General features: G+C 36.9%; 1 protein-coding gene across 5 annotated transcripts in view; it reads right to left on the reverse strand.

Annotated features, from left to right (window-relative positions):
* Positions 1–26,407, reverse strand: part of CADM2 (cell adhesion molecule 2) — a 582,226-nt gene that overhangs the window by 92,474 nt on the left and 463,345 nt on the right. For all 5 annotated transcript variants that reach the window (XM_040055583.2, XM_040055580.2, XM_040055581.2 and 2 more), the window contains 3 exons: positions 26,108–26,260; positions 23,412–23,549; positions 17,367–17,537 (listed from right to left, as the gene is read on the reverse strand). In XM_040055583.2, the coding sequence (XP_039911517.1) occupies positions 17,367–17,537; positions 23,412–23,549; positions 26,108–26,260 (462 nt within the window). The remainder of the gene's footprint in view (positions 1–17,366; positions 17,538–23,411; positions 23,550–26,107; positions 26,261–26,407) is intronic.

Consider the following 26,407-nt stretch of genomic DNA (forward strand, 5'->3'; position numbering starts at 1 on the left):
TAAGGACCCTGCAAACCATTATGCAGGTGACTAATCCTTTTGGAGGCCAGGCTGGCATTTGCTTCATTTTTAGCAAATGCTTAAGGCACTGACCTCGAGTGCCTTAATAAATCAGGGCATCAAGTACTTCTGTGATTTCAGTGGTGCTGCTGAAGATGAATAAATTACTCTCTTGACTATACATTGAACCAGAGGAGCAAATTAGTATCAGGTAGGAATACATGAAGAATTTAACTGAAGGAGGGAGACAACTAATGCAATGAGACCAAGAGGTTTCCAGAGAAATATGAAAAAGAGCAGAACTTTGATGGAAGTAATCCTGACAGCCAGAGGTGAAGGAAGAAATTAAAGGCCCATCTAGCTATTATTCCTGGCTTAAATACTTTACAAAATTACCAGCGTTTTATGCAATACTGTAAATGACCCAAATGAAATTGAAGAGAGGATTCCAGACAATTAAGCTTTCATTTGCATGAATCAATGCAGTATTGTTTACCCCCACTTGAAGCTGCCGTTGTTCCTTTAGTATACCAGCAGGTCTCCGTTCTCCATGCACTTCTAAACAGAGCTTACTAACACAGAATAAGAAAGGTGTTGTATTTATGTTTCACTCTCTAAGGCACAACAAAGTGGTGTAGGAAATATATTCCCTGGTGGTTTTCCCTGCTAATTGACTTAAACAGTAACTACTTGTTTCTCTAAAGCAAGAAACACTAAGTTCAATTCAACATACAATTTTTAGGGAAACTAACAATGGAAAACTTTTGCATTTTATTAATGATTCTTTTTCAAAAACTAGATATTCTATTTTGACTATCTCAGTATTACTGTTTCCATTTTTTCTTTTTGGGCAATGCTTGATTTCTCTCCAGAATTAAAGTGCACACTTAAAAAGGGATAGATTTTGAAGTGAACCTGCCTTTTATTTTCACATTCACATCAATACTTTAAAGGAGAAGAAATCTTCAGAATAATTGAACTGAATCAAAACTAAGCTAAATATCCTCTTTTAAAAAAGATGCTAGAACCCTGCTGACTGGTACTTTTCCAGAACACAAAATGCTGTTGCAAAATACTGCTTCCCACCGTGACTGCTCATTTTAGAAGAAATTGAAAAGTATAAATGATCTCTATCAATACTTTGAGTTTTGACCTGTCACACTTAAAAGTATTAATCATTACAACTGGAAGGAACATCACGTGATCTCCAGCAAAAACCAACATTAGGAAACAGCCTAAAGAAAGAAAATCAAGAACTGTAATACAGTAAGAGGTTGATTTCTTTTCAGATATGTTTATCAGCTTGTTATAAGTATTGTAGATATGTCAAAAAAAAAAAAAAAAAAATCTACTTCTACAGCCAAAACAGACAAAAGGAATAGAGTCGAGGATTTTAATTTGAGTCAGATCTATTCCTCCTCCTCTAAACTCAATAGAAATATGCCAAGGAGTACTAGTTGAACTTTCCAGAATTTTAATAATTTGAATTTTTTTGGTATTTAGCCCAGCAATTTCACAACAAAAAAATATCATGGATCAGTATTCAATGCAGAATTCTTCTGAACAAGGGAGTGGTGACTGAAGTTTCTTTACAATAACTACATATATGTCCTTATCCTGAGTTCTAAGAATATTATGCAGGAGGTGAGCATTCCAAAAAGAATAAGCTTTGGGAAAGTATAATTCTATAAAAAACCCCAGTAGTTTAAGCACCACAGCAAGTTTTCTCAGTAAAACATGCTGCTTTGGGTACCCAGTGGCTTTTTTAGTTATATCCATGTCCAGCAGTAAGAGCTTCTTTGGCTGTCCAGTCTTCAGTTTGAGTAATGAGGTACTTATGAGCTGCAACTGATTGCTACCACCAATCTGAATTGAGGTTCAAACATGTCTTTACACATCTTCTACCCTCTGTGAGCACAGAATCTGCTCGTTTGTTTCTGGACATACCAGCTACAGATAAGAATTATGGCACAGGGCTTTTTTTTATATAACCTTTCGTGATTCAGCAGACCATAGGCAAAAGTTCCATTAAGTGATTCTGCTTCATCCATCTTTCTAGGATTTGGGTTCATCCCATTTCACAAGCCTGGGAAACCCATTCCAAAGCTTTGAGAAGATTTAGCTATTTTTGATCAGGCTCTGTCATCTTCAGCAACACACAAATCAGTAAACATATGTGGAAATTTGATACCAGTTTACACCAGTAAAAAATCTGATACGTGAAGAAATTAAACACTTCAACACCTGACTTTTGTTGTACTTTTAGCAGCAACTAATGGCAACATTCACACCTTGTGGGACTTCATTATTGATTGATTTAATCTCTTTGAAGCTATTTTCAAAATAAAGGTGGTTCTTATCAGTCACTAGACCTTTGCTCTTAATCAGATCTGCTGTGATTAAAGGTTTGCTTTCAGAGTGTGCTTGTTGTTTTTACATTGCTTGAAGTAAAATAGACTTCAGTATGTATTTATATTATTTTATCACCAAGCCTTTACAAGGTTACATTCAGGATTAAACTCCTTCACATAAATTTACTCATATAAAGTAATCACTCTCTGAAAGCTACTGGAAAAATTCTGCATGATAAGTTATTCTGTACTGCATGTGCAAACCCTTGGGAAACACAGTGTAAAAATGGAAAACTGAATTCATGAAAGTAAACAAACTAGCTAAGATCATGAAACAAGCCAACAAAAGAATCAGACATTAATCTCTTCTAGTTTCTTAGTGCCAAGATAGTGAAAGTGTAATTTGGCCTATTTTTCGTATGTATTTCAGAAGACCTTGGTCCCATCAGTTCTTAGCGAAACCTTTCACAGAACTCACAGCTCTGGCTGAGTCACTAAATCAAAGTACAGCCCTTTGCATCTTAGGGCATTAATCAGCAACAGGTGTGTAGGAATAAGCATATGAGAAATAATTTTGTGAGACAAAGGGGTAGCATGATATGAGGTTATGATAGGAATATACTATTTTATCAAATAAACCCTCCTAAATGTAATCAACTTCAGTCAATGTAATTACAATCCCAAAACCAGAAAATAAGACCACTTTTCTTCTTGGGCAGATGTCAGGGTGGGTGGAACACATATATTCCATTAACACTTTTAAGAAAAAATGATTGGAAGCAGTAGACTATTCAGGAGTAGGAGTATTCATGATCTCATAGTCATCCGAATTCCAAGAGTGTTGAAAATGCACCTATGCAAAGAACCATGCAGCAGTCCTTCCTCCAGGTAATTTTGATATATGTATTACTTTAGCCGTCATATAAACTTCTCACCACTAGATCTCTCTACACAATTTGTTAAAAGGTAGATCTCAGCCTTCATTGATGTTCCAGTGAAAGGAGGATTAACAGAAAAAATCTTAGTGGTTCTCCTCTGCAGAAATTTATGTAAGAATATTTTATCACATGTACAGATCCAAGTCAGGGCTCCTAATTTGCAAATTCTCTGCTGAATTATACATATATATTTTTTTAAGAAATAAATGAAGTATTTAACTTACTATGAAGTTTAAACTTAGCACTCCAAGTATCTTTCAATGAGACTGAATCTGCAGAAAGCAGAACAGAACAAGGACACCTCCTTCTTTTCCCTTACAAGGGCAGAATTACTAATCCCAAGGGTCCTGTACTTCAGCAGCCTACATTTTAGGGGCCTTCTCTACCTCCATGTCTCAGGAAGCCATTTCTACACTCCCTCACTTAAGACATAATTTGAGTTTTGTGAGAAGTGGTAATCAACCAGTCAAGATCAGTTATTAGACCCCATGCAGCGATTCATGAGAAAAAGAGGTTACTTACTCCTCTGAGTACTGAAGTAGTCACACAGTGTTGATCAGATCCAGCAAAATATTTATTTGGTGGGAATTTAGAGAATTGAACATTCAACCTTTGGAGTTCATCGATAAGAGATTTGGTCTAGTTCAGAGTGCAGGGACCTCCCATGCAACAGCAGAGGTCAGCCAGGGATGCTAAAGTCTCCCTTCCAGCCAGATTTTGAACTAAGATTTCACTTTAAACTTGAAAAAGCTTTTTTTTTATTATCTGTTTCCTAGTCTGGATTAATCAGGATAGTCTGAAACACTTAAAAAACCTCCAAGTATTAGAAAATTCTTAGCCCAATGCACATCATGAGTTAGAATTCCTCAAGCAATTCAGTGCTGTGCAAACTGTCTCTACATTCAGTGCCAACATAACATGGAATGATTTTACATGTAGGAAGGTTTTCTAGAGCCAGATTAGGATATTCATAAAAAACCCCAAAACCTCATAAAACTTTAAAAATCCCCACCTATTTCCTAGGAATGTGTCAATTCTCAGAATCAAGAGGTTTTGGTACCTCCATTCTTGGGCTTTATATGCAAAAAAGTTACTTTTTTTTTGTTGTTGTTGTTTTTTTGTTGTTTTTTTTTTTTGTTTTGTTTTTTTGAGCTGGTGGCCTCAGAGCAGCCCTCTTACATGTACAAAACAGCAATATTTTTGAATGTTTAAATAATTTTTTTTAAAAGAAAATAATTGGATGTAAACACAATGACATAAGCAGATCTTAGATATTTTACTAATACCGACACAAACTTAAGAAAACCTTGTCTAAACTGGTAACAAATATGTACTCAGCTAGGGCAGTTATGTCTCCACACTATTATTTCATATGAAGTGCAATGTCCCTTCAAGTTTTTGGCTTTTTAAACTCATTTATTGCACGAAGTCTGTGATTCCTACTTCCCAAAGTAAAATGGCATCACAGAAGATGTGGGTTCTACCACATTTCAATTAAAATCTCCTGTAGTATTATCCATTCAAGGTTTCACATGCTATACAGTGATTTTACCTAATGTTTGGATCTTCTCTTTGTACAGGTTTAGCCTGATTTTCTCACGATCGTAGTGATCCAATAATTAATATTTAGAAACAAAAAGGTAATTTACTGTTTAAGTAATAATCAATTCATAAAATAGTATTGGTCTCAACTTTTAGTTTTGGGTAGGTTGGTTCACATAATTTTAAGGAAATGGGTGATAATGTCAAGCAGAAATCACACTTCTCTTGACTTCCTCTGTTTTTCCTTCACCAAATAAAGCATTTTTCTTCTAGTCTGTAGAATATTAAAAGACTTGGCACAGGAAAAAAAAAGTCCCATTTGGTGACAGTAACATATAACATTCAATATATATAAGACACATAGAAAAAGATAAATCTTTTGAATTATTTTAGTTTATGAGTCTTTGGGGTTCAAAAGGAAAAATCCATTGGTCAGGTTCTTTCCTGTATGCATGGCACACATTAGTGTGATATATGCTGCCTAAATCCCTCTTTCTTAATACACAAGGGATTCTTTATTTATTTTTTTTTTTCCCCCTTCACAATGCCCTACTTAGTCTTGAAAGTTCAAACTAGTAAAAAGAGCTAAACCTTGCGAAAATGGTAGAAAAAAGAGGCACAGCTGGTCAAATATTCGCATGTGATGAACAAAAATTTACAGTTCTACACAATATATCACCACAACAGATATATTAAACCTCCAAAACAAGGCTCTCCTATCTGATTATAGTTTCCATGCAGCTAAATCGTCAGGCGCCTATCTCAAAACCAGGGCAGAAACAAACCTGTCCCTGATTGTGTTATAAATAATTGAAAGCAGCTCATTAACATCATTTGACCCTAGGCCTCCACTGGAATACTTTGATTCTGACGCATCTTTCCTTTGAAAGGGATTCTCTCTCTGTAGTTTATGTTATGAATGTCTCTCCAGCTGCAGCAAGAAGCTGAGTTTGTTGTAATGGAACCTGTGATCCTTGCTGGACTTGCTGTTGGAGTGCAAATTATGTGAACAGTAAAAGGAAAGACCCAGGAAAGATCCAGGGAGGGGCAAACACTTCACTGGCTGGGTTTGTCAGGGGAAGCGAGCGCTCACAATACATCAGGATGTGCTACAAATGTTACTTAAAATCCTCCTGCTAAAAGCAATGATATTACCTCCTTATTAAATCTTTTAGGATGATGAGTAGATGGTTTTAATTACCTTTTGTTGCTGGAATTTTTCTGCTATACTCAATGATTTAAAAAGCCTTAAAATACTGCCAGTAAGAAAACGCCTTGTTTAACAACTTAGCTGAGCACTGAATCCAACAGTATGGAATATGATAAAGGATATATTCAGGAAGAAAGCTGTGCTTGTGTGACAGGGCAGCTCTTCCCACTGTGATCAGGGATCATCCCATGGAAGCCAGGTTTTACCTTCCTGGACCCTAAGCAACACAGGGAGCATGTTTTATTAATTGCTTGCCAGTTCATAATACACTCAGTGGAGCTCCAGGCAGCCCAGATAAAGCACAAAGACCTTTCCTATGGTGTAATCCATGTTATGGCTGCCACATCATCTGGCAAGGAAAAGGATAATCCCCACCTTCCTCCCATTACCCACTGACTGTTTCCAAACAACTTCAAGTTCTGAATTCATCACCTCATCTTGTGCAGTAGCACCTCCTGCCTGGATCTATAATAATCAGATTTACTCTGCCATTTTTAATAAATAGATTTACCTTGCTGTTTATTTTTCTTTGAACATAAACCACCATTTCCTCTTTGTACCAGAGTGCAAATTACTACAACTGGTTCATTACAACTTATTTTTCTTCTTACAGGTTTAGCTGAATTATGAGCCACCAACAACATGTCTTTACTTCATGGTTTTATTTTACGACCACAAACCCTCTGAATATTGAAAAGCTTTCATAAATTTCTCAGATATTTTAGTGTGGCAGTGAACAACAACAGTTCTGGTGCTATCATTTTAAAAAATGTTATAAATATCTAACAGTCTGATAATAAAAGATTATTACTACCTGGTAATAAATGGCTGCCAGAAGATAAGATTTTTAAAGTTTTTCCTGAGAGACTAATTCATTTATTTTCTACCCATTTTTGTCTGTTCTTTTAAAATGCATGTTTGTAAAATCTATCTATGTCACAGCCTTCTACATTTTTCATTGCGTTTTTTCTCTCTCTTTATTTCCTTGGAACCTTTCCATCATTTCCAGATGCAAAGATAAAATAAGCAGATACCTATGAAAATGATGATGTATCTACTTTCTAAATTAATTAGCACTGGAGTAAGCACAGGACTGCTTCAGGAACTTTTTTTTCTTCCTTCAGAAACCACAAGATTATAATTTTCATACATGGATAGCAATTGCAAAGCTCATTGAAAATTCTGTAGTCCTACATAATTTTATTCCAATTTCTAAAAAATGTAAGAAAATAAGCTTAGGAAAGATGAGACTAAAAGTAAATTCCAAGGACAAACCACTCCAGCATGCACAAAAATAAACATCAGATTGGATATCTCAAATGAGACGAGAAAGAGGAGAGAGAGGAGCACTTTAATCAGCTCTGTGCAAGTGCTCACCATTTTTAATAGCTTTTACACTTACCAGCTGTGCACCCTACAGCTGTGAATCAGCATTTCCCCAAATTTGGCTTATTTTGTAAATGGCAAGCAGCATGGCTTCTGTCTATGCACTACTGCCTTGAATAAGCACTTACGTGCAAGTCTGCCTTGGTAACTTCACCAAAGTAGCCTGGCAGACACAGTAAGCTTGATGTTCTGCTTCAGAAAAAAATGAATAACTCATTGCTTAAATGGATGAGAGAGAAAGAAAATCAATATTATGTATCTGAAATAATTGTTAATTAGTAGTATTTGTGGGTGAGTCAATCTACTTCAAGCAATTTTCCCATGGCAACAGTGTTTAATTTCAAAAAAAGTATTCAACAACACTGTAAAATTAAGTTTTATGATAGCACTTAGGTTTGATATAAGTGAATATTTGGTACCATATCCACATAAATATTCCAATGTGTTCTTTTTATACTCCTTTAAAACTGCTTTACAGTTAAGCAGGACCAGAAACAGTATATGGTCCCTTTGTAACCTAAGATTCTTCGATGACTATTGTGTCATCCTTAATCTCATCTGGTTTATTTTAAAATGATTTGTTTGTTGCAGGAAAGAGTAATAACAGCTTGTAACAGGAAGTGTGTAAACTTCTGTTACAAGCTGTTATTACAAACAAGAAAGTGGATGCCAATGTGTGGGGGAAAAGAAAGACGGATCAAATATTCTCTCCTGACACTCATATTACATGAGTGCCTGAATTCGAGCACTGACCTGGCAGGAAACCATTTAAGTCACTAATTCTGTGGGCATTGAGCATGTGGTACTTTGTTAAAGATATCCATGGGACTTGTTCCAGCACCTCACCTGTTGGTCATGCCAAGCTCCTTCACCACAATTACTAAAACGCAATAACGGAAGTAAAATGTGATAGTGCATAACATGTGGCTTGGGGTTTTGGGAAAGTGAAAAAGAAGCTGGAAGTACAACACCAAAGCTCCACAGTTTCCCCCCGCTCCATTTCAAATGTTTCAAATTGTTCATTCTTACCTACTTTGTGCTTCGCCTTGAAACAGCAAAAGATAAATGTGAGCACATCAGTAGCCCCTGACGAATTAAGGAGGACAGAGTGGCACTGTCACCCCAGTTCTGAGTGCGCGCCACTCCATGGAGACAGCACCAGCTAACAGCCACTCCCCTTTACATGGCTTTGCAGAATGGGTCACAGGTTTCTGAAATATGCATTAAGTCCCATACACACATGAATGATATGGTAGAAACAATATTTTCTTTGCAGATCACTTCTGTTTTCTCCAGTGAATGCAAGCTATGAAGCTTAGTTTTATAACTTTCATCTTGTTTAATTATTTTTGTCGTGCCACTTCTTCAGAGTAAACAATCTGTTCTGTTTAGCATCTCCACTGCCTTACACTGTGCTCTCTCTCCAACTTGTTTTATCTCACTTTTGCTTGTAAGAGAAGAAAAAAAAAAAAAATTACAAAGAAAAGTCTTCTGCCTAAACCATTTTATAAAGAAATGCTGAACTTTGAGAGAGCCCATGACCTTTCAGCGTAACTTTACTGCTTTCTCAGATTCTTTTGTTTAAAGCCTTCATTGTTCTGTTGCGTCTGACTTGAATTATCTTGAATATGGCTTAAGAACTATAGCACATCCATAACCGTTGAGGGAGTTAAATGAGAGCTCTGGATGCTCAGCACTACCGAATATCTCTTCAGTCCTTTCTCTGACCTTCATATCAGATATTGGAAACTATAAAAGTTTAGTCTATATAAAAAGAACTAAGCAGTAGCATCAGGAAACGAAAATTTGACCTGCTTCTTGAAAATATACATCCCACCCTCACGAATGTCAAACTTCTCTTCCTTGGGAAGTTCTAGTAATGATCTCTACTTTTTTTTTTTTTCACTTTTTCCTCCAGACTGTCTCACCTGCTTGTTAGTCTTTCCTACTTTGAATATTATTAAACTCTCCCTCCCAAACCTCCCTTGAAACCTTCTGGAGCCCTCTCTTAGTCACACAACAAGTACAGGGAATATCCGGCCCACACTGGATTTCAAAGTTCTTATGCAGAGTAGACAAGCCACCCTGTGGATTTTCTACATAAGATTTTACAGAGAAACAAATTAGATTAGATTTCACTTGTAAACCGTATTTGAACATAAACCTCCAGATGGTAAAGGTCAGGATTGTACATTAACCCTTTGAACTGGATATCCCCTTTGAAAGATGAAAGTTTGGCAGCAAATGGACTTACAAGTTTATGAATTATTTTGCATTTAAATAATGGATTTCTTATTTTCATCCATCATTAACCTAATTGATCTCATTTAAACATGCAAATTGTAGCAGTGAACTTTCCTGTTCACAGATATCATCCTTTACTGTTTACAGTAACTAACCTTTAAGTTTCATTTGTTTCAAGCATTCACCAATATGAATAGCTTAAAAAATATAACTATACTAATAACACAGTGTTTACATAATTATCGAGCTATATAATTAACATCTTACTTAATTTTCATTCAATATGAAGAGATGTAGGGTACTGAAACTGCAGCTTTAAAATAGCATTCCTATTATTACTGTTTTTATCTGCATCTTACACTGGTTAGTACAGAAACATCCCTCCTTTAAGGGAGATTGAATGGAAAGCTGGTCCTCAAAGTATTGTATTGAGATATATTTATTTTCCATAAAAACCTTCACAGGGTGAATTCAGGAACAAATAACAAAAGAAAACCCAAACCTCTTTGGGTTGGTTGAATATCACAGCATGGGTGAGTCTTGGGTGGGAACCTGAATGTGTAAAAAGGATAAACCTGAATGGGTAAAGAAGGATAAGAGAGAGTCAACTTGAAGACACTGGTACTCTCTCCTTCTCAAACCAGCAGAAGATCTTCAATGAAAGAGAAAAGGAGGAACAGTGCTTAGAGAGTTGATCTCTACAGGATGGGAGACAGTGCCTCCCTTTCAGATTCAGGGAGCCATTTATGAAAGCATTCAGCTTTTCCTCATGAGCTTCTACAGGACCTGAACAGCTCACAGGTTTTCACTGAAGAACATCCCTGCTTGCTCAGGCTTACAGAGATTGTATGGGATCAGAGGCAGAGGCTTTGTGAGAGACCAGGGTCCTGTCTGCGCATCAGAGAGAAAATGCAGCCCCCTCTTGCTTCTTAAGCTGGAACAAAAGGTGGCTTTAATCAATAAAACCAAGCTTCAAATACTGGCCTCCTTCCAGAAGTTCCAGAGGTCTCTGAGGTATCACAGTTCCAAACCACTCAAATTATACCATGATAAAATGGTTATAGGAAGAAAGCAAACCGTGCTACTTTGAAATACAGATCTGCAAAGCCCTGGATGTGCAAATCTCAGGTGGGTTTTCTTTTTTTGCAACTCTAGGGAATGATGCCCCTGGAAAATCCAGGTCTTTTGATTGTATCAGAAGTTATAGGAGAACAGTGTGGTTAAACTAATTGAAGCTATCATTACACAGACATTTTCTCTTTTTGGCAACATCAAAACAAGTTTCAATTCTCACAAGAACTGCAGTTATTTTCACTCCTGACTCAACACTCAGGCTATTTGTTTGAGTTCACCTAGTACTTTGGGGCCCTGTTTAAAAAAACAAAAACCAAAACAAAACAAACAAAAAAACCCCCAAACAAACAAAAAACAAAAAAAAAAAATCAAAGAAAAATTGGAAGGCTATGCTATGACACCTTATTATCCTAGCTAACAAAGCATTTTCTGACTCTGGGGGTGCATCTCTTGCTAAATTGTCCATACAAAGATTGTGGCAATGTGTAATCACACCAAATGTCACCAGATTTTACTTCTAGCCAGTGTGTCTGTCAGGGTGTCACACAGTGTAATGAAAAGATGGACACAAGCAAACAAGAATGGCCAACAACTGTTGACAGATCAGAAACCAAAGAGATCAGCATCAGGGAAGGAAATCTCTTTTAACTCTTATATTTTCTTCACTTCAGAAAAACATACTCTCTGCCTAGAGAGTAAAAGCTACTTCAAAAAAAAAAAAGGAAGATGTGAACTTGTGCCACTTAACTCTGGGATAGTTCTGGGAGACATACCACAAGTCAGAAAAAAAATAAAAAATCAGGTATAGAACTTCAAAGCAAATGAAAAAAGGAGATATGCCAAGGTGCAAAAGCAGGTTTTTTAAGCACAAAATTGGTAGAAACAACTAAAGTAAGTAAAAAGAAAGGAGCACATGAAGAGAAAATTAGAATCAGCTTCAAAAAGACAAATGGCCACACAGCTTAAAGAAAATGAAAGTGTGACACGTATTTTCCTCATTGACAGTACAGGACCATATGAAGGCAGCAGGGAAAATTTTTCCCTTCCTCTCCCATTTTATCATAGCTAAGAAGCGTCCCATTTTTGTGTGCTTTTGCATGGACACACATCTGCCCTTTCTGAACTACAAAAAGTCAGTAAGTCTGGTTAGACAGACACCTTGAAGAGCCAATAACACATATAACATGTGACTCATTCATTAGAATTGAACATTAAGACTTAAGGAAGACAGGTTTTTTTTTCTCTATATGCTGTTCTGATGAGCAGCTCTGAGTCTTTTAGACATTCATCACAGATACAGAGCCTAGCACCCAACTATGTATGACTCTTTCCTTGCCTTTATTTTAGAATGCCTTATTTCATGTAGTGCTATATGAAGGTGTAGTAAGTTATATACTATATTTAATATATTTTTATATATTCACACACATTTTTACTCGTTTTTGTTCAGAATGTGTATTTTAGAAACTCTGACAGAAACTTGAAAGCAGTCAAGTAGAAAAAATGAGCTAAACCCTCCTAGCGAGCATCAGAGAACATAGCTCTTTGATGAAATTACTCTGCTTAAACCAGCAGAAATTCTGGGCCCATCTTGCCATTAGGGAAGTCTCCATGTGTTGGTACATGAGGAGTGAGGGGGGCACAGTGTTGTCAGACACATGTGCACACACAGACACCCTGTGTTCTACATGGCCGCACAAGTGCATGGCTGATCCGACCCGCAGCCTGCTGCACTCTCAGGGCTTTGTTTACTTAATGCAAAATCAATACCTTTATTTCCAGGACAATGATTCCAACATTCTCATGGAATAGCTGCCTAATCTTAAAGTCAAGTCCAGATGTTCATTGCAAAAGAATCTAATAACAGTCCAGGAAAGATGTGCGCCTATCACACAAACATGTTGGAATAGCCTGTGCAAGCAAGTTAGCTGACGGCTATAGACTTTGTCAGGCCGACAATCCACTGCACATCTGTGTCTGCCAATATAGAATTTACTCAAAATTGCCTCTCTAGACACTTCTTTACATAACACATATTTAGCTGATTAGTGCTGTCATTTGGGAGTGTGGTCAGCTTTTGAGCAAAATCTCACTGAGTCCATTAGCGTGGATCACATCGCAGCTGCCATTTTAGAAGCACGACGATTAGGTTTGAAGTTCAAATGATTTGATTTCACTTCAAGGCTTCAAAAGCAGCCTCTGGGGTAGATTTACACAATTAATTTTTACTGAGGTCTGCTGAGTAATTTACTGTAGTCAGAGAATTTTCACTAAGGTAAGGTAATCACCACTGGGTAATTTTATGGCACTCCGGTCAGTACGAAACAAAATGTTGACTGGTTTCTGCTCAGATAAGACCTGGAAGGAAGAGAAGATGCTGCTTTTGGGAATCACAACATATCTGCTGAAGAGGGATGAGAAAAATTCACTGACTTCCCAGATGTGGACCAGAAGTTGTACATGCCCTCAAAATGTCTTTTCAGGAGCGCGCGTAAGGACTTAGACAATCTCTTAAACCTTGTACTGAGAAGCTTTCAAAATTGAAGCACTGTACCCATGATTCTTTAATACAGGAACAAAGAATGCATTCTTTGTTTAGTCTGAACAAAGAAGTAAACAATGAAATTAAATATCCCTTTGAGATTTGTATTTATCACTTACAAGAAGCACTTCCTAATAATCAGTGGCAGCTAGGCTGACAAGCAAACTTCAGAACAAAGCCAGGGGGGATACAAGTCTATTTTAGGTTTGCTATTGACATTAAGGGTCAGAGGAAAAATAAACTCAGCAAGCAGTGTCATGCTACCACAAACCTCTGCTGGCCAAGCAGAAACTAAATTACAGCCAAACCTTTCAGCACAGCAGAAAGACTTGGGCAATTGGGCTGCCCTGCAGTGCACAGAGAACAACATACAGATGAGCAGGATTAAGCACTAGTGAAACATAATATAAATTACAGACAAATAAATAAAAATATTGGAGAAGCTAATTATCCCGTAGTCTTGGGTGGGGGTACACTTTTCCCTATTATTTTAATATTCCAAGTTTGTAAAATTAATTTGTGAAGCCCTGCAAAGAGAAGGATTGACTACGGTCTCCTTCAAAATAATGATAAAAGTAATCTCAACTACCTGGCTGAACTATAAGAAGGAAAGAAAAGAGCAGCAGAAGAACGTAGGCAATATTTCTTTTACATACACATAAATATGAATAATAAAAAACAAAAAATACATTGAGTGCAAAAGTTTAGTTCTCAGCTTCATTTCATACACTGTAGCACTACTGGGAAAGCTTATTTGATTTCTCTATCACAATAATAAAAAATAAGATTTGTGTAAGGGGAAGAAGAGGGAATAAACATATTCTATATCTGATGGCTTGCATTTTGTTAAGTTTACTTCCTACAAAAGTTGATGATAAAAGCAGCTGTGTGGACTCATAAGCACTTCTATTTACATCTCTCCATGGACTAATTACAAATATCTGTTTCATACTCTCCCAGCATCTAAGGCAGATTTAATTTTACTCTATCTTTCACTAGGCATATATCAAAACCTGTCATTTCATTCCATTATTTTGCTTTTCTTTTTCTCTACCTATCATCCACTGGATGCAAACACAACCCTGTAATTCCTGTTGATCTCTTTTACTTTTCCTTGATTTTGGTTGGTTTGTTTGTTTTAATGGAGCTACAAATGTTTTGTCCATTGTCAGGGGCCAGTTGCTTGAAACAAAGAAGGTTTTCAACTTTCAAGCAAAATTATGCAGGGCAGAAACGCCTAGACAATTTCTTAGTTCCCTTTCCTTCTAACTGGTGATGATACACTGATAATTCATGAGGAGCATCCATGTACCACAGATAAAACTTTTCAGATTTTAAGGTGTTCAAAACTCAAGTGCATTTCTACCGAGTGATGCCTCATCTTTGTACATTCATTCTCTGCCAAACCGATGCTCCACCCATGCTGTTCTGTTTGACCATGTTAAGAGACTTGCTTATCATTCTCTCACGGTGGTCTGCTAATTTTATAGATCTCTGGGACATTAAGAACATGTGGCAATGCCACACTAACTTGGTTGTGATTTTGGAGCCTACAGGTTGTCAGGTTAACGAATTCCCCTGACTTTGAGGTCCCATAATTCATCCATTTTGCCAGCACTATTTTTGCCCTGCTGCAAGGTGGCATTGATGATGTATGTTGGATCAGCTTCCACAGGGTCCTGTGAGCATGATTCTTTCTAATACAAACAGGATGTCTTTTATATGTTTGAAATCTTAGGAACTGATGGGGGAAAAAACCCCAAAAAACCAGCTTGCAGTGACTGCAGTAATATCCAAAACAAGGGTGAGCAAAATGAGAAGAATAAAATCAAGAGCCCAATTCCAGTGCAATGTACTCCATTTGGAGTATTTGGGATTGTTCCAGTGAATAATTTCACTCCTCTTTTTTCCTTTAAGGCTCTCAGATGAAGCGTATCAACAGTTCCTTGAATATGCTTCTCTTTTTATAAAGTTTACTTTCAAAATTTGACCAGCATTTAGACTTCTGAGTATGCTGACCATGGAAATGTAGGTGGCAAGGACAAGGATAACAAAAGACTGTTCTTAGTCTTCTTGTCATCAGTAATAGAATACTTCCTTCTCCATAGCTTTAAATGGTACTTCCACTCTCTGGCCTAGACTTCAGCTTCTTTTAGCACATTCAACACTTCTCTTTCCGTGTATAATGACTCTGTACCAGTGCTGGAGAGTATTAAATTGATTGGTGGAAAATTAATGGAGCAAGAAGGAATGATAGAGAACAATTACTTGTGCATTATGGCTTTTGATAAGCTGACAGTCTGAGGGGGCACTAACATAAAGCACACCAGCAATGGAAATGCCCAGAGTAGTCTGACCTTGTTAGAGAAGCTCAGCGAGGCCAGAAAAGAGGGAGAAAGGTCTCGTTCAAAACTGGGAGAAACAAGCATAGAGGAAGAGGCACCTGACTGCTATTTAGCCTTGCTACAAGGGAGCAAACTGGAAGGAAAAAAGAAATATTCAGTAGATTTTATATACAAGAGGCCACAAAAAGGCTGTTTTGCCCTATGATGCTCACGCAAACCAGAGCCCCGCTGTTACTTTCAGTCACATTACACTACATTGCAGCCATTTTAAACCTTTTTTAACTGTCCAGTTTCTGCATCTACCGTTCCATTCAATTTGGTTCATCTCCTGTGGTGCCAACGTCTTGAGCAAGGCACTGAAGAAAGAGCAAAGAATTTGGAAGTGAAGGCATGGGCAAGCTCAGTGGCTGATGGCTGCACAATTTAGAATTCAAAGAAAGAAGGCCGTTAGGGACTCATGGCTCCAGCACAGATGCATTTGAATACATTTGGAGAGGTGTTTAACAGCCATTTGGTGAAGAAAGGGCCTGATCTCCCTCAGTAAAATGATGGCTAGAATGTTTCAGAAAACATTTTTAGCGCATATGCTAATCCACATTCTCTTCATTTTCAGGCTTTTTTTTTGCAGATGGCATTTTTAGCAAAGCTGTCAGCTTCTGGGCACAGAGAGCTTTTGCCATTCCTGCATTTTACATGTGCTGCGAGTCTTAGATGCTTATAGAAACATCCCTGTTTAGAAACAAGTTACATATGGCAGCAGTCCTTGACTGGTTCCTCGGGAACTGGTTGCAGCCACTGAACACTTGCCTGCTTCAGGGACAAACTTCTCTGGTTCATTACAGGTTGATTGCACCTGGTCTAGACAGGGATTCATGAAAGGTCTTTTCCCTTCCCCATGTCTGACATTTTGCAGGTGCCTGCTGTTGCTAGTAAATGAGATATACAGGTGCTCTCCAGAAAACCAAGCAGATACACCCTGAAAAATGGTGGATATAATACAAGTGAGTATGAAAATGTCAGCTGATGGTGAGAAGGTGTCCTCTTGTTTGTCTCACAGTTTATAAGTGATAAAAACCACTGACTCAAAGGACAACTGACTTCAGAGCAGGGCACACAGATGGAAAACCAGATTCATTCAACTTTGAAACAATGCACTGTGGAAAATATCATGTCTAGAAATGTTCTTTGAAAGAAAAAAAAATAGCCAATATATAAAGATGCAATACAACTGGTTTGGATTAGCTAGACTTGCATAGGCCAGGCCTAAAAATAAATCCTAAAGAGCTTAATTTGTGCTATTAACAACACTGCTGAGTTTCATTAGTGGGATTCAGCATTATTGAGGCAATCTGCTATGAACTTTGCTTATTTATACCCTTGTTTCAAGTTTCTAGAAACTTTCAAGGAAAACTGTAAATTAGGATGCTCTTGATGTTTAATAACAAATTTACATTGCTTCAATGATAACAAAAAAAAGACTAATTTTCTCTCCACTACTTCTCAAAGAAAACCAAGTCCCACAGTGCTCTCAATGGTTAAGCTTTCATTAAACTTTTTTGAGTCACTCCTGTAAAAATAAAATAAAAACCACACCCAACCAGCCAAATAGAAACCACAGAAGCTGGCTAAGAGAAAGGTGTTATCTATCTGCACAATACCAGAGAATTACTCCAACAGACACTCTGAAACAAAACAAAACTATAAAAGCAAGCATGTATAATGTGTGTTACTTACAGTGTATTTCTAGAACCTGCATTGCTATCTGAGGTGTAGAGTTTAGGGACTCATGATCTACTCTGCAACTTACAACTGCACCATCATCACTGCGATCTGCTAGGAAATCCAGCGTGCTGCTGACTGTGAATGTTTTACGAACTGCATCTTCTTCTTTAAAATATTTAACATCTGAAAGAAAGAATAAACAGTTAGTTATCTTTCCAATATTTTTTGAAAAAAAGTAGTCCAGTATTAGACTGCTAAATTTTCTATCACAGTTGCTGGAAAAAAACCCACTTCTTTCATATCTGTATTGGTCTCTTTTATATAAAAGTAATTAAACTGCAGTTATTCCTCAATTTGCTCTCATTGTCAGAGTAGGAGATACATATTGAAAGAGAAAGTTTTAAAACTAGTTCCATGATACTGCACCCAAACAGAAATTCCATTCTTTATTACCTCTTCAATGTTTAGATCCATATTTGATACAAACTTTCTCTGTAGGTCACCTGAAAAAGATTACGATCTTGTCCCACCCTCATTAACTTAAGTACAGTGCCACTAAATATTAGATTTCCCCATGTTCATTCTTGTAGCCTCTCACAGTAATGAAATATATGGATATTACAGAAGCCATGTGCACACAGATTAATCCTCTGCTTACTTTATTCATTGCTTACTCTATTGTTTGGTTAGAATTATGCTCATTTACTAATAAAACTAAACCCAGGTATATTCACCAGTGGTAACAAACAACTGTAAATACAGCATGTCATAGTATTTACTGGAACATACTGGAACATGAGTCTCAAGAAGACCAAGAATAAGATTACTGCAGAGAACTTCCACTCACTGCTTTATATCATTCTAAATTGAGCAGATAATTCTGTGCAGATCCAGTTAAAAATCTGAGAGTTTTCAGCACAGACACTGCAGTGGACAGAGTTTCAGCTACACTTAGGAAGCAACATCTCAGCTCAAGGCTGAGATTCAGAACATTTTGTTGTAAGAAACACACGCTAGATCAGAAATGAAGATCCCAAAGACAGAGCATTTGTGTTAAAATGTTTGAATGTATTAACTGGAAAAAGATCTTAGACATACTTTAGAATTGTTTTACTTGGTTCCCAACTACTTGTGATACTTATTGATTTTAGTTTATTTCAGAAAAATGGTAAGCTTGTTATATTGATTTATTGCAATGAAAGCCTGAAAAGACATCTATAAATACTTAAACATATATATTAAATTACACTGAGATTTCATATGTCCTCTGTGCCCTGAAAAAAGTGAGAGGTTTCAGTTTTACAAATTATACTAAATCCCATTAGAGAACAGAATGACCTAAATAAAATTTCCATGAAATATCAATTTTAGAAAGCAAATCTTGAATGGCTTCAGCTACATCTTTTTAGATTAAAAATACCTCTGACATCAGAGAGGTGGTCTTTATCATTGTCTCCAGACGGACAAAGATACCATGTTGTCATACAGTTCCCATTTTTCCCTAAAAAATAATTATTTCTTGCATGCAAGGATTTTTCTGCCTGTTTGCTGCTAAGCTATAAAAGATTTCAATTTCTACCATGGCCAATATTAATATTTAGGGATTAGTAGGTGAGAGAAATATTGACCAGAGCTAAAGCAAAGTTATTAGAATCAAACAACAAATGTCTTCACTGATATTTAAAGCAAACACATGTGATTTTTTTTTTTTTTTTCCCAGAGCTAGGTTTCAAAATTTAATAATAAGCACCTATATAGGTAACAATCTGCTTATAAGTAATGTGCACATCCCTTTGCTTACTGACTTCAGGTGGGGGACAGAAGACTCCTGAAAACATCAACAACTTTAATTTTATTGAGAGGCTGTGGATTCTTAATCCCTTAGAAAAACAAAAGCAGTTCATTCCCTAAATTGATGTTTAGAAGTCTCTCTCTAGGTATCTACTGTGTGAAAGAGTTCAACTCTTAGAATTAACTACTTCTGCAAAAAGGGCAGTGATAATATTCCACAAACTATCAGCATCCTCAACAACAGAAATTTTTAGCTTGTCCTCCTTATCAGCTGTATTTTCTTAGATGTTTTTTTCATGGCAAAATTGAGGCGTGAATGTAATATGTGCTAACTGAGTGCAAACCCAACTGGATGCAAGAACGGTGGAGATAAGGTACTAGGTACACACCATCACTCAGGATATTTTACAAAATTTTTAAATAAGTTAGTTGTAGCCTATTGTTTAATTTGTTTTCTTGCTGCTCTCCTCTCTCCTAAATATTCCCTTGAAGAAAAGGGTGAAAAGAAATCTATTGCACAAGCATTTTGTGTGGGAAGCACTGTAATGGAACAGGCTGGAGGGATACATCTTTACGGAGGAGGACCTAAGGGCTGTAGGACAGGCTGAACATTAGTTAACAGCCTGCCTACACAGGGCTGAAAGCTAAAATCCACTGCCTTGCACTAGTAAAAGCACAACCAGAAAGTCAAGGGAAGTGATCCTCCTCTCTTTGGCACATGAATGGCTACATCAAGAGTACCAGACCCAGTTTTGGGCTTTCTGAATTAAAAAAATGTACAATAAACCTGTTGAAAAACACTGTTGCCATTTAAGCTGTACAAGGACATCTTAAGTTGATATTATCTAACCTGAGGAAGAGAAGACTAAAACTCGATCAAACTGCTGCCTTCAAGTACGTAACTTATGGCCGTAGAGAAAAAAAGCCAGAATCACCTCAGCGGTGTACAGCAAAATCAATGGGCAACAAATACAAGTTACATCACAACAAATTCTCAATATGTATCACAAAATACCTACAATTAATGAAAACACTCTACAAGAGGGCTTTCGGGTGCTGAAAAATCTAGCCCAGACAGAAATGTTTCCATGGAATCGCTGTCTTGGGAGACATTTCAAACCTGAACTGGAGAAGACCTTTAGCCAGTTCATTTAACCTTGGAATAGATGTTGGTCCAAATGAAACCTGGGGATCAGCTTCGGGCCCACTTTCATGACTTTCAGACAGGTGCACATACAGATATGCCTGTATCAACTAATACAGGTTTATATCTCGTAAGTATAGATGTTTGCTAGGGAAAATAATAAATGGAAATGATGGAATGTCCACCATCCATTGCTCATTGCAAGCTATTTATAAAGGCACATACCTGTAACACACAGAAATCATTATCTTTTAAAAAGACAGTTTTTCTGGTTTTACATGGGAGATATAATTTTTGTTTACATTTAAACTCAAGTTCTGACAGGAAATGGCCTTATTATCTTAAAAAAAAAAAGAAAAAAAAATCATTGCTTTAGAGGTTTATCAAGAAAAAATGATAAGTGCCTCTTTGAAATCTTTGTGTACACTAAAATTCCAGAAACTTACTCAAGGTATCTTAAACCTATTGCAACACAATGAGCTTATTTAGTTTTAAAATCCAATCTACCTCGGAAAAGGAAAAAAAAAAAATCCTTAAGCCTAAAAAAATTCTTGATATAATTTTGTTGAAAGAGCATGCAACAAAATTTTTTGAAAAAAATAGGCAATTTCAAAATGAAAAATTTGCATCTAGCTTCTCCAGTATTTTTTGTTCTTAATAATCTTCCAGAAATGTCACCAGAATGCTAAACTGCAGATCCCTTTGTTAAGCTGGTGCATATACGAGTGACAAAACACTAAAGGAAAAGGTGTGGCACCCAGTGCTTCACATTCAGTCCTTCTCATTACTAACACTTACTTTATCAAACACTATTCCTTTACCAGATGATGATTCCTTTTTTGAGTAATAGCAATGGAGCTACAATTTTATAGTGGCTTTTTCCCCTCTGGTGCAACTCTGATCTCAGTGCATCATTTATATTCGTTTGCACCATGTATAATACAGTGTAACACAATTGGATTTACTGGTGCTAGACAGACGAACTTCTAACCTTTAATGTCAGCTGCATTAGCATATAATTTCATATCTATTTTCTCAGATTTATCATTTCACCTTTTACACTGCACAAAGCTAATGTAACTTCTGCTGATGCCACTGCAGACTGGTTAGGTTATTTTATTTCTAACCTTTGAGAAATGGCAATGTGCTCTTCAGGAGACCTAGAAAACTAAACTGAAATGAATGTGCTCAGTACTTTGCTCCTATTTCTGGTTGTTGGGTTTTTTTTTCCCCTTTACAGTTCTTTTTCATACTCCTTTCACACACCTTTGTTTTCCCATCCTGGTTTTTATTTTTCTGGATTTTTTTTAATCTCTTTAGGAACTCTTATGAAGAGCAAATTAGTTAAAGAGTCAAATCACCAAATTGCTTGCTGGACTCAATTGGCCAGCTGAAGGAAAGGCAAAGGTATTACACCAGATTTTAAAACATAATTTTAAAACTAAGATCTTTTCAAATATGTGTTGCCTTACTGTTAGACCAGCTGTATCAGTGTTTCTCTTGTAGTATGGACATGGCTTGGAGTTATTTCCCATCTTTACATGCCATGGAAAATATATATATTAATCCTGCCAGCTTTTCTGGAGGACAGAATCCATGCTGTGCCATGTATGTTAGCCGTGCTGTTTAATTCTTCTTTTTACTTACATTTGATTAGATCCTGCATTTCTTTCATCAATTTCCTCAAATTCCCCAGTACTGAAAAGAATTATTCTCTATTTCCTCATCCTCTATCCTTGTTACACATTTCAAATGATTCGAGTCTAAAATGCTAGCTCCTTTCAACACTGTTCTCATTTTCATTAGAAATATAAGGACACCTCTAGAATGGACAGGATTCCTTAGGCAATCACCTGCAATCTGCTTTATTTACCTATTTTATACCACAGCTCTGCTCTTGCAAACTGAACTGTGGTAGAGAAGAGCAAAGGAAGATAAATGATAAATGGTTCTGTAATTACCTCTGTAACTTTGCTTGAGGCAGTTTATCGAGCTAATGAAATCCATAATATTAGACAAACCAAAAAAATGAAGGGTGCTCTTTTTTTTTTTTTTTTTTTTTGGTTTTGTCTTATAAAGCTACATAGAGAAGGTGGATTTTGAACCATTTATTCATCTGGTCTTATAGAAGAATGAGTAAATGACATGAATAAATACCTATACCTTATTCTTTTTATCCATCTACTTTATAATGGGCACTTCAACCGGCTTGGAGGTGTGGCAGCCTTCTGCATGAGGAAGCTCTCTTCACTCACTCATTCACCATGAAGGATTTAGAACTATTCCAGCATTTTTAAGAATATGGAATACAAAACTAAGTTCTAAGCAAAGAACATACCAAAAATGATGAAAGAGAAGATGGAAGGGAAATAAACAGCTTTTTATATTCAGCTCTTTCCTAGCTTGCTGCATCCTTGAAGGTAAATCCTTGCTGTCAGCTGTGGTTTTAGTCACTCAATGGCTTTTCAGTTATAGCTGACTCTGTCCAGCTCCCCCCAGACCCTGTGAAGTTTTCCTGATCCCCTTCAAAGTCCATCTTTTCCCCTCTCCTCACTGCAGATGGTCAGTGTCCTTCCCTCAGCTGGAGATTCTGAGTTTCCCAGCTGAGATTCCTTATTTGCTGCATCATGACTCTTCCTCACCAGAGCAGGCTCCATAGCTCTCCTATGGGAAGTGCATTCTCCTGTCTCCTCCAGATGGTTCTGCATCACCTGGTCACAGTTTTTAGGGGACTGAAACCAAAATCTGGGAATTAACTAGATCAGATACCCCATGTTGGAATGGCACAAGAGAAATGAAAAGGGAAAATATCAGGGATGAGTGGTCTGACTGTGATAATAATCCAGAAAATATTTCCCTATGAAGCCTCACATTTGAGTTTATTATGCTGCACACAGTTCTGAGCAATCCAAAACATAATTTTTTACCATTTGAAGAAACAATAAAAAGATGTTTATATGACCACTACAGTAAATTACAATCAATTCTTCATCTGCGTACTATTCCCAACTCATTTCATGACCCAATAGGAGCAACTTTACAAGCAGTTTCAAAACCCATAATTCTACAGAATGTATAGTTTTGACAATTGGACCAAATGACACCGAAATCCCTTTAAATACCTTTAACTTCTTTGTCGTTCTTGAACCATCTGATATCAGCTGCTGGCTTACTACCAGATGTCTTGCAAGTGAGCTGCATCCTCTCTCCCTCCATTACTGGTGAGGTAAATCCAGTAATTTGTGGCTTCTCAGGAACACCTAACAAGTAAACAAGCAAAATGTTTGATAGTGAGTTTGATTTGAAAATGATAGTGTCAGCTGCTGCCACGAATGCACGACCAGCTTAAAGTTCACTTCTTCATATGCTCTAAATTCTGGAAACAGGATAATTAATTCCTCGTGCCCTGCCAGTTAAAACTTTTTCATATTGTAAATTAACCATCAATCTGAACAGTAGTTGGTTCTAAATAAATACAGAAAGCAGGAATTACTTAGTTTTCTAAGAGAAACAGATTGCATTTTAATAAATACATTATCTCTGTATAGTCTGCATGCAGGTCTAGTTTGACTTGTTACAATATTTAAACTGCTCAGCACAGCAAGCAGGATGACAAAGCGCATTAGAAGTGCAGCTGTGAAAATTAAACATTACTGGCAACGAAAAGCTGAACTGACCTAAGTTCAGAACAGATATTTACACCTAAATAATGAAGACTTTAATACAAAATCCAGGGAAAAGGAAGGGCGAAAATAAATACTGCAGTTACTTTATCTTCAGAGAAAGCAAAATCAAAACACCAAGAGGTATAATCACAGCTCCACCAACTATGGAGAGCTCTGCAGCTGAACGCAAGTCCTTCAGAAGAGATCATATAATTTGGACCTACCATATGCATAATACTCAACTCGGAAATGGTTGTTTTTCAATGAACCATGGAAGATTTAAAAAAAAAAACAAAAAAACAACCAAAAAAACCCAAAACAAAAAAAATAAAACATGAAGAAACTCGGGAAAATTTTGATCACTGTGTGCATAAATCCATTTAACTTATGAAGACACAAGAATAACTTATTTTAAAATAATACTGATGACAGCAATTTAAAAATCTCAAAAAATGTCAGTTATAACTTGCAGCTACAGTGCTTTGGTGCATTCACATTTGTGGCGAGATAAAGGGCTTGGTCACAGTAATTGATCTCTTCTTGCCCTGCATTTAATAATTCAGTTTTTCTACATCTCTTTTCCCAAACAACAGATTATGTACATAAAAGCAAAGCAGCATCACCTATTGTACATCTCTTTGATAAATCTACTCATCTTTCAGGACAGAAAATGGTGTCTACTAGAATACCTTGACACTTAAATTTTCTAATTGAAAGCAGGGCAGTCAATAAAGAGATGATTAGTACAAAAAAGGATAGTTTATCTGATTAAAAGATGCAATACATCTCAGTGGCAAAGATCTCCCTCTCCAGCAGAAAATGTCTTAAGAGTTTAAAATTTTATTACTTCAAAATAGGAAATTAAAAATACTAAATGAAAAAAGGCAGGAGTCTTAAACTGTGCTACTTTTTCTCTTGGAAGGTAAGTAAATGATGTCAGGAAAACTTCATGAAACCCTCCCCAGAAACAAAGGAAAAGCTTAAGGGACTGTTAAAGTTACTTCTGTTAATAAATATTGGCTGGATACTTTGGGGGTTTTCTTGTCTTTGTAACACCGTTCTACATTTTTCTGCCATTTAAAGGGTCAAACTGGTGCACTCCTCAATTGTTTAGATCACGAAATGCCTCTCCACAGAAAGAATCATAGGCAGTTGCTATTCCAGAACATTCTGCTTTGAGTGGGTACTTTTTGTCCTTAACGGCAAACTTATGAAGATTTTTGTAAAATAGTCTCACAGGGACTGAAAGGGAGATGTACTTCATGTCCTAAGCACAAAACCAATTCCCTGGCAGGATTAATGTGAATATTATTGCCACAGAGAATATCTTACATTAGTCCTATTATATTCAACTGTCTGCCCATCCACATATAAAAATAAAACAAAAAGAAAGAAAGAGTCATGTTAAGGGACAGAAAAAAGGAAAAAAGAATAAAAATCTATCTCTAAAATCATATAACCTCTTAGGTTCACAGGTGTGTTTCAATGAACTATAGCAATTTTGGCTGATTGGGCTACTGACATTCATAGAATCATATAAAGCTTCAAGCAGAAACTTTATTTCCTGGGCATCTCTTGAAATCTATTGCTTTTCGATGTGTATCTATAACCTCTGGGGAAAATAGCAGAGCACTTAGAGGATAAAGCATAAAAGAAGCAGCAAACCCAGTGAAAATTTGCACTTTATAGACCAAAAAAAAAAAAAAAAAAAGCAAAAAAAAAAAAAAAAAAAGGAAAGCTGAATGAGCCAAAAAAAAAATGCACAGTTAAGGAAAAACTATAAAGCTCTAAACCCCGTTTTGATTTCATGCTTTCTGATTTTCTCCCCTTTGCCCTATCCAATAGATTGTCAGGAGATGAACACATGCACCTTCTCTGCACTCGTGGTGCTTGGGCTGTAGAGGTTATGTCCATTTTATGGAGCATTCGTTCCGTGGCGGTTGCGTGCTCCCCAACTCATTATCCTGCCACAGTGCCAACAGCGAGAGAGGCACGTTATTCTTCAGCACAGCCACAAAAAACATCAGGGGAAACTAGATCAGACATTTACATTTATCTTCTGCCAAGCCTTAGAAAAGTTAATTCTTATCATAATTTGCCAGAGCCCGAGGAGCTGAACACTTGCTTCTTCCTGCTCAGCTGTTTGTACTTACCGAGAACGGTGAGAAAAGCCTTGGAGGTTTTGACGGGCATGGTGAATAAGGAGCAGGTGTACTGCCCCTCATCTGACAGGGACACGTCGCTGACACTGATACTCAGCTCGTGCCATGACGCTCGCACCAGCTCGATTCTGTTGTCCCTCAGAGCTGGAAAACAAACCACAACAAAAAAAAGAAATCCACGTCAAGGTTGGATCCAGCACGTGAACAAAGCGTGGGGTGCCGCACAAGAGGCTCAATGAAGAAGGTTCCCGGAGAAACCAGGCCCTAGAACACAGGGGTGTGGACACAGTT

Source organism: Hirundo rustica, chromosome 2 (genome assembly GCF_015227805.2).
Source record: "Hirundo rustica isolate bHirRus1 chromosome 2, bHirRus1.pri.v3, whole genome shotgun sequence".
NCBI lineage: Eukaryota > Metazoa > Chordata > Aves > Passeriformes > Hirundinidae > Hirundo > Hirundo rustica.